At 41.4% G+C, this 20,780-nt stretch overlaps 1 protein-coding gene across 11 annotated transcripts in view; it reads left to right on the top strand.

The window, feature by feature from the left end:
• Positions 1-20,780, top strand: part of dmd (dystrophin) — a 1,835,475-nt gene that overhangs the window by 1,610,495 nt on the left and 204,200 nt on the right. For all 11 annotated transcript variants that reach the window (XM_059650343.1, XM_048540566.2, XM_048540567.2 and 8 more), the window contains 2 exons: positions 1,188-1,456; positions 20,471-20,617. In XM_059650343.1, coding sequence (XP_059506326.1) covers positions 1,188-1,456; positions 20,471-20,617 — 416 coding nt within the window. The remainder of the gene's footprint in view (positions 1-1,187; positions 1,457-20,470; positions 20,618-20,780) is intronic.

Raw genomic sequence — 20,780 nt, 5'->3', positions numbered from 1 at the left:
GATGGAAGAGGTTGTAGGAGATCATTATTGGGGTGCAATGGGTCTTTGATGATGTTGGCTGCCTTTCTGCGGCAGCGAGCTATGTAAGTGGAATCCATAGATGGAAGGTTGGCTTCCGTGATGGTCTGGGCTGTGCACACAACCTTCTGTAGTTCCTTATCATCCTAGACAGAGCAGTTGCCATTCCATGCCGTTATGCTCCCGGACAATATGCTTTCAATGGTGCGTCTGTAGAAGTTGCTGTGGGACCTGATGGGCATGCCAAATTTCCTGAGCTGCCTGAGGAAGAAGAGGTGTTGTTGTATCTTCTTGACTGTCGCATTTGCTTGGGAAGTCCAAGACAGGACGTTGGGTACCGTCACTCTGAGGAACTTGATGCTCTTCTTAGCTGCTCACCATCCTGACTTGGAAATATGTCATCGTTCCTTCACTGACACTGGGTTAAAAATCTGGAATTCCCTCCCTAATGGCATTGTGGGACAACCCCCAATAGGTGGACGACAGCAGTTTAAGAAGGCAGCTCAACACCACTTTCTCATGGATAACTAGAAATGGGCAAGAAATGCTGCCAGCCAGCAACACCCCTGTCCCATGAATGAATAAACAAAATACCAAAACTTGTGCTGCATGTTTGGTGTTTGTAAATCCAACAAGTAGACCTGATTAGAAATTTATGCGATAAATTTTGCAAACTAATCTTTGCTGGTACAGAGTTCTTCGAAACTAGGGTAAATATTGGGAATTCTGATTGACAGTTCTGATGCACCCTTGGTAATGGATTAAAAAGGATCTAGGTGATCTCTTGCACCAAATCTGTACGATCTCTTGAAGTGGGGACATGAAATTACAGATGTTAATCTTACAATGTAATTACATATAATCCAAGATAAGATGAAATAATTTCTTCTCATTTCTTCACTTGATATGGGTGTGAATACCCTATCCTCTCAAACAAGATGTGACACTGAGTCATATACCACTTTATTTCTTTTTCGTAACTTTAATGAAGAATGATCAACCATAAGGCTTCATAAGAATGCAATCTGAAATTGGATGCTAAATCCAAAGAGTGGGATGGGTTGTCAAGAGTATGATGAAAGAAATGGGTTTTAAACTGCAAACGGATAACTCCTGTTCCTTTCATGGACTATCATGCCTTAACAAAATTCTCCTTCCTGTTTATTCAGTGAGAACCCCTGAAGAGAACACACAGGCTGTTGCCAGAGTGATTCGGAAACATGCTGAGGAAGTAAAATTAGAGTGGGATAAGTTGAGCACTCGCTCTGCAGATTGGCAGAAGCGTATAGATGAAGCCCTGCAGAGGCTCCTGGAATTACAAGGTGCAATGGATGAATTGAACCGCAAACTGAGACAGGCAGAGGCTACCAGAGATACCTGGCAACCTGTGGGGGACCTGCTGATAGACTCTCTGCAGGACCATATTGAAAAAGTCAAGGTAAGTGCCAAGTAAATTCATCTGCAGTGAGATTGATGAATCAGCAACAATATAACTGTTGAGTTTATTGCCCTTTTACATTCAAATCTCTCTCAGTTGATAAACTGTTAAGCTTGATAGAATTCACTCCAAATTGTTAATAGTTTATGCAGTGGTTGGCTCAAATGGTTGTTCCATATGATTTTGCTCTAGGTCTGTTTCCATTTTCTCTCTTTCGACTTCCCACTTTTTACAGAACTTTTGGACAATACGAATGAAAGGAAAATCCTGTTTCCTTGCTACTATAAACAACATTAGTATTTGTAAAGGCAGCATTTGTTCCCCTGCCCCCAAAGTATCAGAATTGAAAACTCCTAATCAGTTATGTCAAGGGCTGGATGCAGAGTGAACCTTACTGTGATTGAGGGAACATGAATACCCACAATACTATGCAGTTCCTTTCACCCAGAAGATTTGATCTGAAAGGACTGATTCCACTAAAAAGCATTCCCAACAGTGATAGTGGGAACTGCCGATGCTGGAGAATCCAAGATAATGAAATGTGAGGCTGGATGAACACAGCAGGCCCAGCAGCATCTCAGGAGCACAAAAGCTTTTGTGCTCCTGAGATGCTGCTGGGCCTGCTGTGTTCATCCAGCCTCACATTCCCAACAGTGAGCCTAGTCCACAGGTTGTACTTCACAAGAAATTATGGCTTCACCTCTCCATCGTTATCTGCCAAGGTTTGCACACTTGGACCTCAACTGCAAGACAGATGAAATTTTAATTATTCCACCATAGGGTGCAGAAGTTAGGTGTGTGATAAAGATTAAAAATTACATGAATCTTGAACTATCACACAGTCACCTACTGTTTCCTGGCTATGTGCAACATTGTCACATCCTTGACCAAAGATTTGGAACAGGAATCATTACACTGAAGGAGGGAATGAACTGATAGGAATGATCAGAAATAAGAACAAAAGTCAGAATGTGAGACAGTTATCTATACAAACTATAAAGGCCATTGTTTCCAGGATACCATATCAGCAAGGAAAATCCCACAATGGAAAAAGATGCCAAAGAAAACAGTCACAGACTCATAAATTGAAATATTCCAGATCCGTCTTCAGATTTTTGTAATTTACAAATTTTCATTATCAAGACTACTATCTGAGCAGGCCATGCCTATGTTTGCTCCCACTACCCACATAAATGTTGGCAAGGTCTCTTGTGACACAGCTAAAGTGCCCCTACTTTGGAGCTGGAAGACTTTGGTTCAAGTCCTATCTGATCCAGAGGTACACTGTAACAACTGGAACAGCTTGATTCAAAATCTATAAGAATTGACAGAATATTGGTACTCGTCTGTGCTACTAACACAATAAAGCAGTATGTACCGCTTGCACAGTATGGCTGTGCCTCACTTTCAAGGTTTTCCAGAACTCAGGAAACCCTGTAATAAACTGTTACTGGATCACGCAAGCTTTTGTTTGCTGATCCGATTCTCATTGACTTTAACCAAGGAAAGCGAGTTTTGAAAGCAAGTGTTCATTTTCAATTGTCTTTCAACCCCTTTTAGAATCAGGTTAGATGCCTCAGAAGCTGTTTTGACTCTGTTTGATCTTAGTTAGGAATGTTGTCTTCGCATCTTTTATTTTGTATCTTTAATTTCTTGAAATTTTCCCTTGTTACATGGTTTCCATTTTCCTTTCAAAGGATACTTTCTTTGTTTTTGAGCTGATGATGCTGTTAACTTGTGATATTCTCTAAATTTCTCCAACCAGACACGTTTGCACTGCACTATGAAAATCTACATTCAGATAACAAAGCCCCTTGTCATAACTGTTTTACAATGTTTGTACCTCACTTTCATTTTCTTAGAGATTTATTCCTCTACATTTACCCATTAGTTAGTAGCTTATAGTGTAAACAGAGCAATGTAGTTTTACCTTTTTCTTCCTCAGCTCTAGTCAACCTTCAACATGCTGTGACATTCTCTTTGCCCAGTTCTTCAATGCTGTCCTTCACCAGTACTGTCAAAGCCCCTTTCTTTCTTCTCAAAATAAAATACTGCAGATATTGGAAATCTGAAACACACATGAACAATGTTGGAAAAACTCGCTAAGTCTGGCAGAATCTGAAGAAGGAGAAACAAAGTTAACATTTCACCTTCAATATAACTCGACCATACTTGAAATGTTAATTTTGTTTCTCTTTCTTCTATGTCTGCAGATGCTAGTTTTTCCATCATTCTCTGTGTTTGTTTCTCATTTGTTTCTTCCTTCCCGATCATTCCCGAATAGATTGGTTTCCAGGAATATTTAATAGCCAGTTATGCCATTCTGAGAGTCAAGTTATAGCCACAACATCCTATTTCCTCATTGCAATCTGTGCCTGTAACTCACCGGTATTAGTTATTATGCTTGATGCTTTCATTTACCTGTATAGTAACCCTGGTTTAGAAGTTTTAATTTCTCTCCTATTCCAACCCCACTAATTAACTTGCTTTTCTCATGTCTCTACCAGCACCTTGGTATTCTTTGTTTATATAATATCCTGGTTCTCATAACCTGACCAATTTAGTTTAAATCCTCCCAATTGCATTGGTAAAACACCCTGCAATGATCTCAGCTCTGTTCATATGCAACCGTCTAACTTGCACAGCTGGAATCTCCCTGCAGAGCCAGTCCTAATGTCACAGGAATCGAAAACCCTTTCTCTCACACCATCTTTGCAGCCACGTATTCACCTGTCCTATCAGCCCATTACTGTACTGACTTTTGTGTGGCTCCAGGAGTAATCACAAGATAACAATTTTTAAGGCCCTATTTGTTAATTTTCTACCAAGCTCCCTTAATTCGAAAGACCATACCGCTTCCTTCGTAAATATTGTGTTGGTAAAAACATGGGCCACAACCCCTGGATGATCACCTCCCTCAGAAGGATGTCCTGCAGCTGCTTGCTGACATCATTGACTCTAGTACAAGGGAGAGGCTCATAGCATCCAGGAGTTATAAATACAATTTGTCTGTTCACCCAAAAAATCCCTTCTCAGCCCTACTCTGTTCTTCCACTCATTTTTCTTTTCCCACTGTGTATCCACCTAAAACAATAATTATGGAAATATACGTCAACAGACGCTTGGAGACGTTTGAGGTAAGTAAGAAGAACCAACAAAGATTTGAAATAGGCAGATCATGCTTGAATAATCTTATCTTGTTTTGATGACTTGACAAAAAGGGCTTCTTTAGGGAATGTGGTACATTTTGTCCACATGGATTTTAAAAATTGTGTGGCAAGCTACCTCGTAGAAGGTTGGCTAACAATGTTGAAGTTCGTGAAATAGGCCACGGTCACAATATGCGGTTGATGAAAAAATGGCTTCTGGATAGCAAACGGTTAGTTGTGGTCAATGGCTGAATTTGGATGCAGTCGGGTGCTGTTCCCCAAGACTCATTGAGTGAACCTTTTTTTCGGTATATATTCATGTCACTCTGCTAAAATATGACTAGATTTTTGAATTTCATCATCTGATTTTAATGCCTGAAACTTCTGACTGAAATGGCTTGAAAAGGAGACAAAACAGTGACTTAAAATGCCACAGCAAACACCTAACCATAAAGATTATCCAAATTTCAAGAAACCCCCAACTTGCAATAAACAAAGCCCTCATTTCCTGCTTACTTTTACAAAACTAACAAAGTATCCAACTCCACTTACAGTGTGCATGACCAACAACACCACTCCCCACCATCTCCCTCGCCAATCCCAGTAATCATTTATTTCTCATCAAAAATCTTAGTCTCCCATGTGATCCCCAATTCTCTCAACCCCACACAATCTACACACCTTCTCTGATCACTGGCCCAAAGCATCCACGAGACCTACCTACCCAGCCTTTTGCTGAATTATTTCCCTGCCCAACAGGACTAGGCTTTGTTAATAAAACTGTCCATGGTGCTCGGAATCTACTTTTTAAAATGGCATGCAGAATGTGCAGCTAAAGTACCATGATATCCATCCCTCAATAAGTCTTTGTTTCCCCCTACCTTGCTACAAAACCCATCTCAATGAATGTTGGGGCAGTAAACTCCTTTACTGAGAGAGAGTTCCACTGGCGACACACAATATGTATTAACTTACATTCCTCTGTGAACCAAAACATGATGACCAACAACAAGAGGAAAAGGAATTGTTTATTTTAAAAAAGAGATCAGATGGGTAGTTTTTTTCCTTTTCCAATGTTCTTTTTAGACAGAAGCAGACGTTACAAACTAATTGTCTTTCTTTCAGAAATTTGAGGCTGAGTTGTGCCCCTTCTCTGTTATCACAACTGAGATCAACTCATCCAACCTGGTTGAAGGTGAAACTCTGGTCATTCTTGCCTTTTGTTTTAAACAGTGCTTCAAAATGCACTGTCTGAAAAGGCTGTGAAAGCAGATCAGCAGTTCATTTCAAAAGATATTTGGATAGACAGTTGAAAAATGCGAAATTTTCCGAAACATAAAGAGAGCAGAATTAATTACATAGCTCATTGCAATAATTGGTACAGACATGATGGGCTGAATAGCGTCCATCTTTGCTGTGTGGTTCTTTTACTCTTTTCAAGAGCATTGCTTATTCTCTAAAGTGTAGGTTTTTTTTAAATTATAGCCTTCTTCCCAGGGCATGCTGTTTTCCAAACAGCTAATTATCCAGAGACTTGGATATTACCTCCACTGATGTGACCAGTCAATTACATATGAATAACAATGGTCTGAAGATAAATTCCTTGTGGGGCCTACACTCATCACAACAGTGGCCATCGATAAATAACTGCAGTTCCTAGCTTTATAATCTATTATTAATATTCCCTTAAAATGTATCATTATTCAAGCATGAAAAGAACCATTACCAAGATTACTTCAGTGGATTCATTAGGTTCCAAATATTATTTATTTTAATGTATCTGGTAACAGAAAATGGAAAGAACTTTTAAAGATTTTATTTTTGCTTATTTAATCTAAACATGTTATGTTGAGTGAGTAGATGATAGTTTACAAGACAAATGGTTCTAGCAGCGGAACCATTATTGTCAACGACTAGATTGAATTTTCACAGGGACAGTGTAGAATTGGCACTTTGAATGCCCCTTTGCACTGTTTTACTAAATCAAGCCATCGAGATGTTTGTCATTAATAAATTTTCACAAGACTCATTTACGCAGTACAGCTATCAGGTATTCAGGTACCGTTACAGCAATTTTATTGGAGCATAAGCGAGTCAATGAGCAAAATAGAATCAATTTATCAAGCTCGTGAGAAAGCACACTATAATTAGTCAGGGACATCAGGAGAGTCTCACAGAATAAAAATGAGACTGACTCATTAGTTAGATTGTTGCTTGACTTTGAACACACAACCTCAACTGAAGTAACAAGAGTATTTCTGCTCAGTATTTGGAAAGCTGTTTTAGGAGAAAAACATGCTTATCTGGGCATAAAGCAAACTGATTTTTGTTTCCAATAATGTTAACAATTACAATAAAGTAGCACTGAAAGCATGAAATACATACTTCCCCATTTGTCGTACTATTTGTATCATGTAAACATCACTGCGTTCTCAATTTCATTTAATTAAAAATTTTAAACAAGTAGAAATGGCATTTTGAGCAGAATTAATTACATAGCTCATTCAAATAATTGGTACAGGCACGATGGGCTGAATAGCCTCCATCTTTGCTGTGTGGTTCTTTTAATGCCTGAAACGTCTGACTGAAATGGTTTTAAAAGGAGACAGAACAGTGACTTAAAATGCCACAGCAAACACTTGACCATAAAGGTTATCCAAATCTCATGAAACCCTGAACTTGCAATAAGTAAAACCATCAAAACTGAACTTCACATTTTACCAAGAAGCACTGAAACCAGTCAAACCACTCGAGTGGATTGAAAGATGGTGGTGAAAAATGTTGGAAATTACTACACCTCGCTGTTTACCTTTAACTTAGTCTTCTATCTCTGACATTTAGCAATCAGGACTGAAGGAGCTTGTGTTTTCGCTTGTAATTTCCCATATGCCTAAGTTGATGATTTCAAACGTGCCACCCTGAGCAGTTACTGGCATGATGACAGTAGGTTCACTGTAGGGAAATCAGTAATCATCCGAGTAGAACTATGTACCAGCTCCATATATTTTGTTATTGTGCTACACATCTTAGCACATCTAAGAGCATTCTCTTGTTTTATTTTCTCAAAAAATTGTAATAAATGAAGAAAACACCCATGCTAAGTATAAGTTCTGGTGGCAAGTTGCAATTGAACAATTCATAGAGGAAGCCTGAGAGAGTAGCTGGTCTGCTGAAGATGAGGAAGTGGGCTGCAGTGGGTTTCTTCCTCTGTCATAAGTACTACTGTCTATAGGTAGGAAAGAGTGAATTGAAGAACTTAAAAAACTATTGAACTTGTTTAGAACTTTCCAGTTAACTTTCCATGCCAATAACTCAGAGGTAAATATACATTAATATTATTGAATGAGAAGATTTTGAGTTCAAATATTCCCTTGGCATCTTGCCTGAAACCTATCCTGCAACGAAACCATCTGCTTGAATGTTTGAACTGTCTGTGAGATCAAAGTATCGAGCAATAAGGGGGACAATCCAGTCTCAGTCAAAATTAACTTCTGTCCCCTTCAAACAGAAGCGTAAGAGTTGACAGTTGTCCAGAAAAGACGAAAAGACTTTATACTTTTTTTAATTCATTCATGGGATGATGGGCATCACAGCATCTATGAGCATCCCTCATGCGTCTGAATTTTTCTGAATCGTGAAACAATCCTGTACATTTCTAATTCATAGCTTAGGGCAGATCGGTATGTGTGTGATTTGCTGCACAGTTGAAAGACTCTCATTGCCATCCTGTTTTGCTGCTGTGCAATAAACCTTGTTTTAGAAAAACACTGCCTCTTGACTATAATGTATAGGGTGAATAGTCAGGGTCTTTTTCCCAGGATAGGGGAGTCCAAAACTCGAAGGCGTAGGTTTAGGTTAAGAGGAGACAGATTTAAAAGGGACCTAAGGGGAAAATTGTTCATGCAGAGGCTGGTGCATATATGGAATGAGCTACCAAAGGAAGTGGTGGAGGCTGGTACAATTACAATATTTAAAAGGCATCTGGAATGGTATATGAACAGGAAGGGTTTAGAGGGATATGGGCCGAATGCTGGTCAATGCAACTCGATTAATGTAGAATATCTGGTTGGCATGGATGAGTTGGACAGAATCGTCTGTTTCCATGCTATACATCTCTATGACTCTAGTATTTACTCTACAGTCATCTATCCCCTACCAATTAGACTAGACAGGTCCAAGAAAAAACAAAGACAAAGAAGAAATTGTGGCTTCAAACAACCCTTACCCAATACCACAGTTCAGAGGATGTTTAATAGATTGATACCTGAAACAAGTGAGTTGTCCTGTGAGGAAAGATTGGACAGGCTGGGCTTGCTTATACTTGTGGTCAGAAGAGTGAGTGGTGATTTGATTGAAATTTATTAGATCCTGAATGATCTTTACAAGGTTGGTGCAGAAAGGACGTTCAGTCTTATGCGTGAGTCCCGAATTAGGGGACACTGTTTTAAAATTGAGGATTTGTGCGAAACAGTGGCTCAGTGGTTAGCACTGCAGCCTCACAGCGCGAGGGACCCAGGTTCGATTCCAGGTTCGATTGTCTGTGTGGAGTTTGCACATTGTCCTCGTGTCTGCGTGGGTTTCCTCCGGGTGCTCCGGTTTCCTCCCACAATCCAAAGATGTGCAGGCTAGGTGGATCGGCCATGCTAAATTGCCCATAGTGTTCAGGGGTGTGTGGGTTATAGGGGGTTGGGCCTGGGTGGGATGCTTCAAGGGGCGGTGTGGACTTGTTGGGCCGAAGGGCCTGTTTCCACACTGTAGGGAATCTAAAAAAATTCCCCTTTTACTGCAGAGGTGAGGGGATATTGATTTTCTTTCACAGGGTGTGTGGCTTTGAAACACTCAGCCTCAGAAGGCAGGGAAGGCAACATTGTTTAATATTTTTGAAGCAGAGATTGATAAATTTTTGTTTTGCAAGGTAATTAAAGGTTTTTGGAGTTAGCTCAGAATGTGCAATTTGGAACACAAATATATCAGGCATGACATTTTTGAATTATGCTACTTCTGCTCTAATTTATACGTTCGTTGGTGACATATACCAAAAGGTACCAGGAGTCATCATCTGGGAAAGTACGACAGATCTGAATGTTTGTAGCGAGGTCACAATAGTCCTGTTTTACTCGATGCTATGATCTGCAAGAGTTAGTCTTACCCTCTTTGGATCTAGAGTTGAGGAGGAAATGTATAAGAATATTTCTCCCAGGATCCCATTCCAGATTACTTTTCAGTTGTCTTGATGGAAAAGTGTGTACATGTGGTCATTTGGTTAAAGAATATCATGCTTTTGTTTGTGAATAATCTGATGTTTGGATATTAAAAGACGGACAGAACTGTACTAATCTATTATTGACTCTGCTGGGGAAGGGAGAACAAGATAAAGTATGTCAGGACATCTGAAAGGAGTCAGTCAATACTTTTATCATAACCCACGTATTTGATGATGCTGCAGAGCTTCACCCCACCTGTCACTTGCACTTTGTGCCTACAGTGCCAGGCTCTGCTGTAGAAAGATGAAATTTGAACTTCCTCCTTTCTTCATGTGCCTGGCTGTCTCATCCAAGCCCAGAATAAAATGTATAAGATTTCTTAAGATTAGGCCTGGCCCAAATCAGATGGTCCTGTGTTAAAAATTCAGCAAGTTTCTGTTGGGTTTGCTCTTGGATATGAAGCCCTTAAATCAGCTGTGAACAGGCAACACCTTACCAGAACAAACACAAAATTAGTATGTTAAGTCTCAGCTTGCCTGACCCTGGCAGGATCACTTATCCATTGTAGTGCAGGCTTCTTGCTAGCTTTAAAAGCAAAACGCGTTTAGTGGCTCTGCAGAGAAGGGACAAGACCTACTGGGACTGAGGGGTTGTTATGTTCTTTTCTAGTCCCCGAACCATTTATTTCAGTTGGTAAGCTTACAAATGTCTATAAAATAATGAATGGCATAGATCAGGTGAAAAGCAAAGGTCTTTTCCCTCGGGTGAGGGAGTTCAAAACTAAGGGACATATTTTTAAGGTGAGTGGAGAAAGTTTTAAAAAGGACATGCAAGATAACCTTTCAACACTGACAGTAGTTTGTGCATAGAATGAACTGCCAGAGGAAGTGGTGGGTGCAGGTATAGTTACAGTGTTTAAACAATGTTAAGTACATGAATAGCAAACATTTGAAGCGATATGGACCAAATGCAGGTAAAGTGGGACCAATTTAGTTTGGGAACACGGTTGCCGTGGGCTAAATGGACTGAAGGGCCTGTTTCCATGCTGTATGACTATAGTGAACACTGAAGCATCCTGAGGTAACAAGACACTTCAGGTCTAGACCTTTCTTCAGAAAATGATGATCCTCTGATGATGCTTGGCCTGCTGCGTACATCCAGCTTTACAACTTGTTATCTCAGATTCTCTAGCATCTGCAAGTCCTACGATCTCTGATATCAAATTGGCAGGCCATTTTACACTTTTTTTCACCAGTGAGCAAGGTATAGGAATAGTGGGTGGGATAGAATCCAGCTGTTGATTCATTACTGACTGCTTTGCACTATCATCAAAGGCAAATTTTTCACTCTGAATGTTGTGCAGTGGCTGGATGGTGAAGATGTTATTAATTAACATTACTTGTAAGAAATTGTTTAATTTTTTGTGGCACTGCAGTTAGATCCTTGGGATTAGATTTCTTGCATGGACCTCCAGAACTATATGCCCTCACTATCTTTTCACTGATAACATAGTGTGGAGCTGGAGGAACACAGCAGGCCACGCAGTATCAGACAAGCAGGAAAGCTGACGTTTTGGGTCAGCACCCTTCTTCAGAAATGGGGGAGGGGGAAAGGACCTCTGAAATAAATCGAGAGAAGAGGGATGGGACTGGGGAAGGTAGGTGGGATGGTAATAGGTGAGTGGTGGGGATTGGTCGGTGAGGTAAGAGGGGCGGACAGGTCAAGGAGGCGGGGATGAGAGGGGGTGCTGGTCTTGGGATGAGGCTTTTTTTAGTGGGGGAGAGTTTGGAGTGAGTGAGAGGGGTGGAGAGGTTGAGGCAATCTTTTTTTTAGTGTGGGCATCACTGGCCAGACCAGCACTGTTGTCATCCCTCATTTCCTTGGAGAAGTTGATTATGAATGTCCTTCTTGTAGGCTTTGGTGTGGAGGAAGGGAGATAGACCCAGCAACATTAAAGGAATGACGATAAAGTTCTGAGTAAGAAAGGATGAGTGAGTGGCTTGGAGAGGAATTTACAAGTGATCATATTCAAATGTGTCTTCTACATGAAGGGCCTCCTGGTCTCCATCAGATAGAGATGGCTCCCCTTTATTGTGTCTCCGCTACCCGTGCCTCCAGGGCATGTTTAAAAACCAGAGTGTCTCCCACATTCAGCCATTCTTTCCACGGTCAGATTCAGCTCTCAGAGGACTCCCAGCCAGGAACCAGCATGATTGATGTCAACTGTGAGTAGACATCGTGCTAGTAAGCAGGAACGTAGGGGTGCCAGTTTTTCGACAATATCCAGTTTAGCCCTCAATTAGTTCAGTTAGCATAACATGTATTCATATCATTATAGAAAAAAAGCATGATACTGCCTCTGCTTTGGTCGGTGTCTCACATTAACTGAGACAAACTGATCACCATACATTCAGCATAAGGAAGATCTTTTCTACTTCTAGCATTGTCCTTTCTAACCTTCTCATGATAATTCCTGCTTTAGTCATTGTTTGGTGCCTGTGATTTTGAAATTCTGAATCCAGTATCAACTTTTTACAATTTCGCAAGAGGAGAATCCAGAATACAGCCAGGTAATGGCTCTATGAGTTCCAATAAACAGGTTATTGCAGTAATAGTGAGGGTAAGCAGTTACCCAAACAACAAATTATCTTTCATTCTCTCCAGATAACAGGTTTGAGATGCTTTGTCTGAAATTTAGCACATGCCTATCAGACTAAATGCTGTGAATTGTGACACCCTGACATGCTTTTAAATAATTCATAATTTAGACCATTTTCATGTAAAAATAGTGCAAACAAAAATTAGAAAGATCATCTAAGTCAACTGAAATTTCAAAACTGAGATTTGTACACTTAACAGAAACAAAGAACTGCAGATGCTGGAAACCTAAAACAATGATAGAAATAGCTGGAGAAACTCAGCAGATCTGGCAGCATCTGTGGAGAGAAAGCAGAGTTAATGATTTGACTCCAGGGGCAGGAAAGAAGGGTCACTGGGCCCAAATCACTTACCCTGCTTTCTCTGAACAGATGCTGTCAGACATGCTGAGTTTCTCCAGCCATTTCTGTTTTTGTTACAGATAGATTTGTGCTGGGTCATAGAATTAAGTCAAGTGGGTAAGCCAAGACAAGGACAAGCCATAATCTCATTGATTGATGAAACTTACTTAAATGGCTGAATAAGTTATAAATTTTCCCATGACCGTACCGTAAGAGGAAAAGAAAAAAAACTCTGCCTGCCCATTATGGAGATAATTGCTCCTTTTGCTTAGGTCATGGTATATAATTGTGTTTGCTGGTATTTTTTGGGGGTTAGTTAACATGTTTTTCTGACCACATGACTTCTACAAATGTTATTATATTTAATTTACAAGGAATGGGTTCCTTAATGCTGCCCATTTTTGCTTACGGTTGTATGATAACTTCCCAAAACCGGTTGGCCACCAGTGTGTTGCTAAAGAGAGGAAACTGTGGGTGAGTTAACAAGCATCTGAGGGCAGGGGAAGAGGAGAAACCATTGGTGGGTTAAAAGGATCAACTTAAGGCAGCAGGAGGGAAAATTGAAGGTGGTGAAATTGTGGACAGGGGAACTAAGAGTTTTGTGTCAGTGGAGCTTCAGACACGGAAATCAAGGGTGGGAAGGGGGAGAATGAACAAATGTTCAGGAAACTGAAGAGGGTGTGCTGAGGTTGTGGAGTAAACGGAAGGCAGAGGAGAAATTGAGGGACAAATGGAGGTCGCTCATGTTGCAGTCAGGAAACTAGAAGTGACAGGGACTTGGATTCCGCTAGTAACTGAAGATAACCCACTGAAACTGCATTAATAACTAATAGCCAATACTAAACACTTCGGTTCCCCTCATAATCAACTATAGGTTATGAATTCATGTAACTTGGAGTGATAGATGTATGCCTGATATTCTAAATTTCTGTGGTAGCTGTGATCTGCCTAAAATCACATGTCCTCCTCATTTTTCCAAGCCTTGCAGTCTTGCTCTTTCCTTTTCAACTGTTTGTAGAAGCCTCCCATTTTCAATTTCAAGTTGCCCTCCTCCTCCTTGATCTACATCCCTTTAATCTTCCTGCAACCACCTCCTTCAGCAATAAAAGCAAAATACAGCAGAAATCTACAGTAGTAAAAATGGAAAATGCTGATAAAGTTCAGCATGTCTGGCAACATCTTTCGAAAGAGAAACCAAGTGAATGTTTTGAGTTCAATAGTTCTTCATTGGTTCTAGGTGCTGTCACCGGCTGAGTTTTTTTTCTCAACACTTTATTTTTTTTATATGCTTCAGCAAGTTCTAATATTCCAGAGTCTGACCACTACAATTTTGCTGTCTTATCTTGATCATATTCACAAATTATCCACCATCCTGAGAATTTCTTCAGTGCTTTTGTATTCTGGCCAATTGGCCTGTTCCATCTTCTCGAGAGCCATATTATCTGATTTCTTGTCTTTGGGTGTTCACTTTTTCAAAATCCATGTTTATCCCAAACAACAATGTTGACGTAAAGCACAATGTTGATCACTGTCTCAATCGGGTGCCTACGCATTTCAATAATTAACAATTTTTTTATGTTTAGAGAACAAATAGGAGCTGTATAACTCACTGAAATTTGCAATGAAGTCACAGCCAGAATCACTTGCCTGTACAAGCTTTGGTCAGATTTTCAAGAGACCACTTTTGAGCATTCTCCTTATTTTCTTGCTCTCTGGTTCCATGTAAAGGTAATAACTCTCAACTAAGAAGCAAAGTTAGAACTGTTCTCTGTTTGGACTTCACACAGCATAACTATAGAACATAGAACATCCTGAGCCAATCTGTGAAATTGCACAAGAGTAGGGGATCAGTGTTGGGGACAGTTCTCACAGGTTACACTGTCCTAGATTTAGTTCAACACACATTTTGTAAACTATTCAACAAGTTCAGACTCTATTATTGCTAGTGACTCTGTAGAAGCTATTATTAAAGATGTTACATAAGGACACTTGGATAATTCAAAGTTATTAGACCAAATCAACATGGTTTTGTCAAATGGAAATCATGTTTGACGAATGTATTGGCATTCTTTGAACAGCTTGAGCAGTAGGTAAAGGGGAACCAGTGTATATATATTATATTTAGATTTCCAGAACACATTTAATGAAGTACCATGTTAAAAGTGATTGTGGAAAATGAAAGCTCATGATGTTAGAGGTAACAAATTGGAATGGATATATGATTCGCTGCTTAAGAGGAAGCAGAAAATTTGAATAACTGGGTACTTTTCAGGCTGGCAAGATGTCATGCGTAATGTTTCACAGGCGTCAGTGCTGGGCCTTAACTGTCTATAATCAATGTAAATGATTTGGATGAAGGGATCAAAGATATGTCGCTAAATTTGCTGATGACACAAAGGCAAGTCAGAAACTGAGTTGTTAAGAGGATTGAAAGGAGTCTGCAAGGAGATATAGCTGGATTAAATCAGTGGGAAAAGATCTGACAAATCGAGTACAAGGCGAAAAAATGTGAATTATCCATTTTGGCAGAAAGAATAACTAAAAAACATATTATCTAAATGGTGATAATGGGAACTGCAGATGCTGGAGAATCCAAGATAACAAAATGTCAAGCTGGATGAACACAGCAGGCCCAGCAGCATCTCAGGAGCACAAAAGCTGACGTTTCGGGCCTAGACCCTTCATCAGAGAGGGGGATGGGGAGAGGGAACTGGAATAAATAGGGAGAGATGGAGAGGCGGACCGAAGATGCAGAGAAAAGAAGATGGGTAGAGAGGAGATTATAGGTGAGGAGGTAGGGAGGGGATAGGTCAGTCTGGGGAAGATGGACAGGCTAAGGAGGCGGGATGAGGTGGTAGGTAGGAAATGGAGGTGCGGCTTGAGGTGGGAGGAAGGGATGGGTGAGAGGAAGAACAGGTTAGAGAACATGAGACAGGGTGGGCTGGTTTTGGGATGCAGTGAGGGGAGGGGACAAGCTGGGCTGGTTTTGTGATGCAGTGGAGGGAGGGGACGAGCTGGGCTGGTTTTGGGATGCGGTGGGTGGAAGAGAAGATTTTGAAGCTTGTGAAGTCCACGTGGATACCATTGGGCTGCAGGGTTCCCAAGCGGAATATGAGTTGCTGTTCCTGCAACCTTCGGGTGGCATCATTGTGGCACTGCAGGAGGCCCATGATGGACATGTCGTCTAAGGAATGGGAGGGGGAGTTAAAATGGCTCGTGACTGGGAGGTGCAGTTGTTTGTTGCGAACCGGATGGAGGTGTTCTGCAAAGCGGTCCCCAAGCCTCTGCTTGGTTTCCCTGATGTAGAAAAAGCCAGACCGGGTGCAATGGATACAGTGCACCACATTGGCAGATGTGCAGGTGAACCTCTGCTTAATATGGAAGGTCATCTTGGGGCCTGGGATGGGGGTGAGGGAGGAGGTGTAGAGGCAAGTGTAGCACTTCCTGTGGTTGCAGGGGAAGGTGCCGGGTGTGGTGGGGTTGGAGTGGCGTGTGGAGCGGACAAGGGAGTCGCGGAGAGAGTGGTCTCTCCGGAAGTTGGACAAGGGTGGGGATGGAAAAATGGCTTGTGTGGTGGGGTCAGATTATAGATGCCGGAAGTGTCAGAGGATGATGCGTTCTATCCGGAGGTTGGTGGGGTGGTATGTGAGAACGAGGGGTTCCTCTTGGGGCAGTTGTGGCGGGGGCGGAGTGTGAGGGATGTGTGCGGGAAATGCGGGAGGCGCGGTCAAGGGCATTCTCGACCACTGCGGGGGGAAAGTTGCAGTCCCTGAAGAACGTGGACATCTGGGATGTGCGGGAGTGGAATGCCTCATCCTGGGAGCAGATGCAGCAGAGGCGGAGGAATGGGGGATGGAATTTTTACAGGAGGGTGGGTGGGAGGAGGTGTATTCTAGATAGCTGTGGGAGTCAGTGGGCTTGAAATGGACATCACTTTCTAGCTGGTTACCTGAGATGGAGACTGAGAGGTCCGGGAAGGTGAGGGATGTTTCGGAGATGGCCCAGGTGAACTTGAGGCTGGGGTGGAAGGTGTTGGTGAAGTGAATGAACTGTTCAAGCTCCTCTGGGGAGCAAGAGGCAGCGCCGATACAGTCATCAATGTAACAGAGGAAGAGGTGGGTTTTGGGGCCTGTGTAGGTGCGGAAGAGGGACTAGTGATAGGTTGCAGAGAGATTTGGGTGTCTTACTGCATGAGCCACAGAATAATTGGTATGCAGATACAAGAAGCAATCAGCAAAACTAATAAAATTTTGTCGTTTATTGCAAGGAGATTTGAACTCAAAAATAGGGAAGTTGTGCTTCATGTTTACAAGTTATTGCTGAAGTACTGTGTACAGTACTGGTCGCCGTACTTACGAAAATGCACTGGAAGCATTTCAGAGAAGGTTGACTAGATTAATACCTGAAATGAGCAGATTGCCTTATGAGGAAAGGCTAGACAAGCCAGGCCTGTATCCTCTGGCGTTTAGAAGAGTCAGAGATGACTTAATTGAACCATGATTGATGGGTGAGTATTAGAAGGATATTTCCTCTTTTGGGAGAATCTGGAACTGGGGGTCATAATTTAAAAATAAGAGGCCACCTTTTAAAGCAAGGAGAAAGAAGCTTTGTTTTGAGTTTTCGGAATTCCCTTCCTCAAAGACAGTGGATGCAAAATGTTTAAATATTTTGGGGCAAAGGTAGATAAGGGGATGAAAGAGTTTCAGGGATATGCAGGAAAGTCGAACTGAGTTTAAATCAGATCTACTGTGATCTTATTGAATGGCAGAACAGACTCAAAGGGCTGAATGGCCAACTATTGTTCCTTGTTCATTTGATCATACATCCAACCCCTAGTGATCGCACTGAAAGGGAACTACGGCAGCATAAAGTATATGCATTTATTCTCATTTGTTTAAAATGTCTGATGAAAATTAGATCAAATTCCATCAAAATGTTATTTGTCTGAAATGCAATTACAATGCAACTGACCTAATGCTCCGCTTCCCGCTTAAACAGCAGAAAAAAAAGCTTGTCATCAAGAAATTGGATTGTTTCAAAAGACACGTCATTAATTTTTCTTTGTGTCTGATTAATAAGTAAGCACTGACCATTTTGGTACAACAGTAGGGAAGTGCAATTAGAAATCAGACACCAGACTTAATATCAACAAGCAAGCACTAGTGATGAAAAATAAGACCATAGCACCATAAGATAGAGGAGCAGAGTTAGTACATTTAGCCCATCAAATCCGTTCCACCATTTGAACATGGCTGACACGTTTCTCAATCCCATTCTCCTGCCTTCGCCCCTTAACCCTTGATCCCCTTCCTAATCAAGAACCTATCTATCTTGTCTTAAATACCCTCAATGTCTCAGCCTCCACCAACCTCTGCACAATGATCACTGGCTAAAGAAATTCCACCTCATCGCAGTTTTAAAGAACCGTCCCTTCATTATAAGGCCGTGTCTTAAGATCCTCGGCTCTCCTAATAATGAAAACATCACTTCACATCCACTGTATACCAGGCCTCTCAGTAATCTGTAAGTTTCAAATTGATTCCTTCCGATACTTCTAAAGTCCGTCCAGTACAGGCCCAGAGTCATAAACTGTTCCTCTTACGACAAGCCATTGATCCTCAGGATCATTTTTGTAAAGCTGCTTTAGACCCTCTCTAGTACCAGTGGATCCATCCTTAGACGTGGGGCCCCAACTGCTCACAATATTCCAAATCTGGTCCAACCACAGACAGCTTCAGGAGAACATCTCTGCCATTGTATTCTAGCCCTCTTGAAATGAATGTTAACATTGCAACTGCCTTTCTAACTGTCAAATGAACCTGCATGTTAACCTTAAGAGAATCTTGAACTTGGATTCCCAAATCCATTCATTTCTGAAGCCCCACACCATTTAAAAAATAGCCATGCCTTTTTCTTCCTCCCAAAATGTATAACCTTACACTTTGCCACATTGTATTCCATCTTTCACCTCTTTGCCCAAAATCCTAGCCTGTCCAAGTTCTTCTGCAGCCTCATCACTTCCTCAACACTGCCTGTTTCTCCAGCTATATTTGTGCCATCTTCAAATTAAGCAACAATACCCTCAGTTCCTTTATCCATTAATATATAATATATATTATGTTGTGGTCCCAACAGGGACCTCTGTGGAACTTTGCTTGTCACCAGTTGCCATCCTGAGAAAGACCTCTTTATTGCCTACTCTCTGCCTTCTACCAGTCAGCCACTCCTCTATCAATGCTGATACCTTTCCTCTAATGGGGACCATGGGGTCATGTCTTATTTTGCATCCTCCAGTGCAGCACTTGTAAAAAGCCTTCTGTATATCCAAGTAGATCATGTCCACTGGCTCCCTTTTGTCTAACTTGCATGTTATGTCCTCAAAGAATTCTACCAGATTTGCCAGGCATGCCTTCACCTTGACAAAGCCATGCTGACTCAGATGTATTTTACTTCCACATTCTCCACAATCTGGGCCTTAAAAATGGGCTCAAATGTTAGCAATGACTGAGGTCAGGCTAACTGACTTGTAGTTTCCTGTCTTCTGCTTTGCTCCTTCTGTAACATGGGTACTACATTAGCCACTTTCCAGCCTTTAGAGACCCTCCCTAATTCTTTTGATTGGTGAAAGATCACCACTAATTCCTGTATAATCTCCTCAGCTATCTCCTTCAGAACTGTGGGGTGCAGAGAGTTTTCAGTTGCCCAGCACCTTCTCCCTTTTGATGGCCATTATCCCCACTCTGCCCCCTGACTCTATCGAAGTCCTAGTATGTTGCTGGTGGGCTTCATTGTAAAAACTGATGGCAAATACCTATTCATTTTCTCTGCCATTTCTTTGGTCCACAACACTACTTCTCCAGCCTCATTTTCGAGCAGTCCAATGTCCACTCTTGCCTATCTCTTACATTTGAGAAATCCGAAAAAAACCTCCAGCAATTTTTTTATATTACTAGCTAACTCATTCTCACATTTCATCTTCTACACTCTTACTGCTTTTTTTAGTTATCCTCTGCTGGTTTTTAAAGACTTGCCACTCCTCTGGCTTCCCACTAATCTTCACCACATGGCATGGTTTTTCTTTTGCTTTTATGGCTGTCCCTGACTTCCCCTGTCAGCTATGATCATCTCATCCTCCCTTTGATGTTTCTTCTTCCTTGGAATGAATTTCTGCTGTGCTTCCCGAATTACCTTCCATAAACTCCTGCCATCACTGCTCCACTGTCTTCCTTGTTAAATTTCCCTTCCAATCAACTCTGGCCAGATGTCATGTCTTTCAGTTACTTGAGAAATATTTTCCACATATTGCCAAGTGAATGAAGAAGTTCTCAGCAGGAAACAAACGAACTGAGATATTTTATTTGAAAACATAGCTGAGAATTTAAGTGGATGCATTGTAATATCTTACAAATATTCCACCTAATGCCCAACCCTCCTGGTGGAGGTAGACTTCAGTTAGTTGGGTAATCTGGCTTCTCCTCATGTTGCAGTGAATTTAATTTGTGATATTCTTGACATCTGATCCATACTTGCCTTGCAGAATAAGCATCGCGATAAACTCTCCTGTAACTGTTCTGCCTTTGCTGTCAGTGTTTTGTTATTTTATAAGATAGTATTGTAAATCATACGTGATGTTAAAGTAATTTTTCCTTCTTTTGGATGCAGGCTTTCAGAGCAGAGATTTCTCCTTTCAAAGAGAATGTAACCCACATGAACGATCTCGCCCGCCAGTTCACATCACCAGACATCCAGCTATCTCCGTACAACCTAAACCAGCTGGAGGACCTGAATGCACGGTGGAAGCTCTTACAGGTGGGTCTACATGCCCCCCCCCCGACACTTTCTGAATACAAAAAATACAGCCCCTCAGAGTGATGTTTTTGTTTCTTCTTGAGGCGGTCTATGGTTGGGTTCAGAGCACCAGACTTACCTGTGATAAACCACATGCTGTCCAGCAGAGACCGCTGCCATAACT

The sequence above is a fragment of the Stegostoma tigrinum genome, chromosome 12, assembly GCF_030684315.1.
Source record: "Stegostoma tigrinum isolate sSteTig4 chromosome 12, sSteTig4.hap1, whole genome shotgun sequence".
Taxonomy (NCBI): Eukaryota; Metazoa; Chordata; class Chondrichthyes; order Orectolobiformes; family Stegostomatidae; genus Stegostoma; species Stegostoma tigrinum.
The sequence above is the reverse complement of the archived record's forward strand: the minus strand, read 5'-3'. Positions and strand labels throughout refer to the sequence as shown.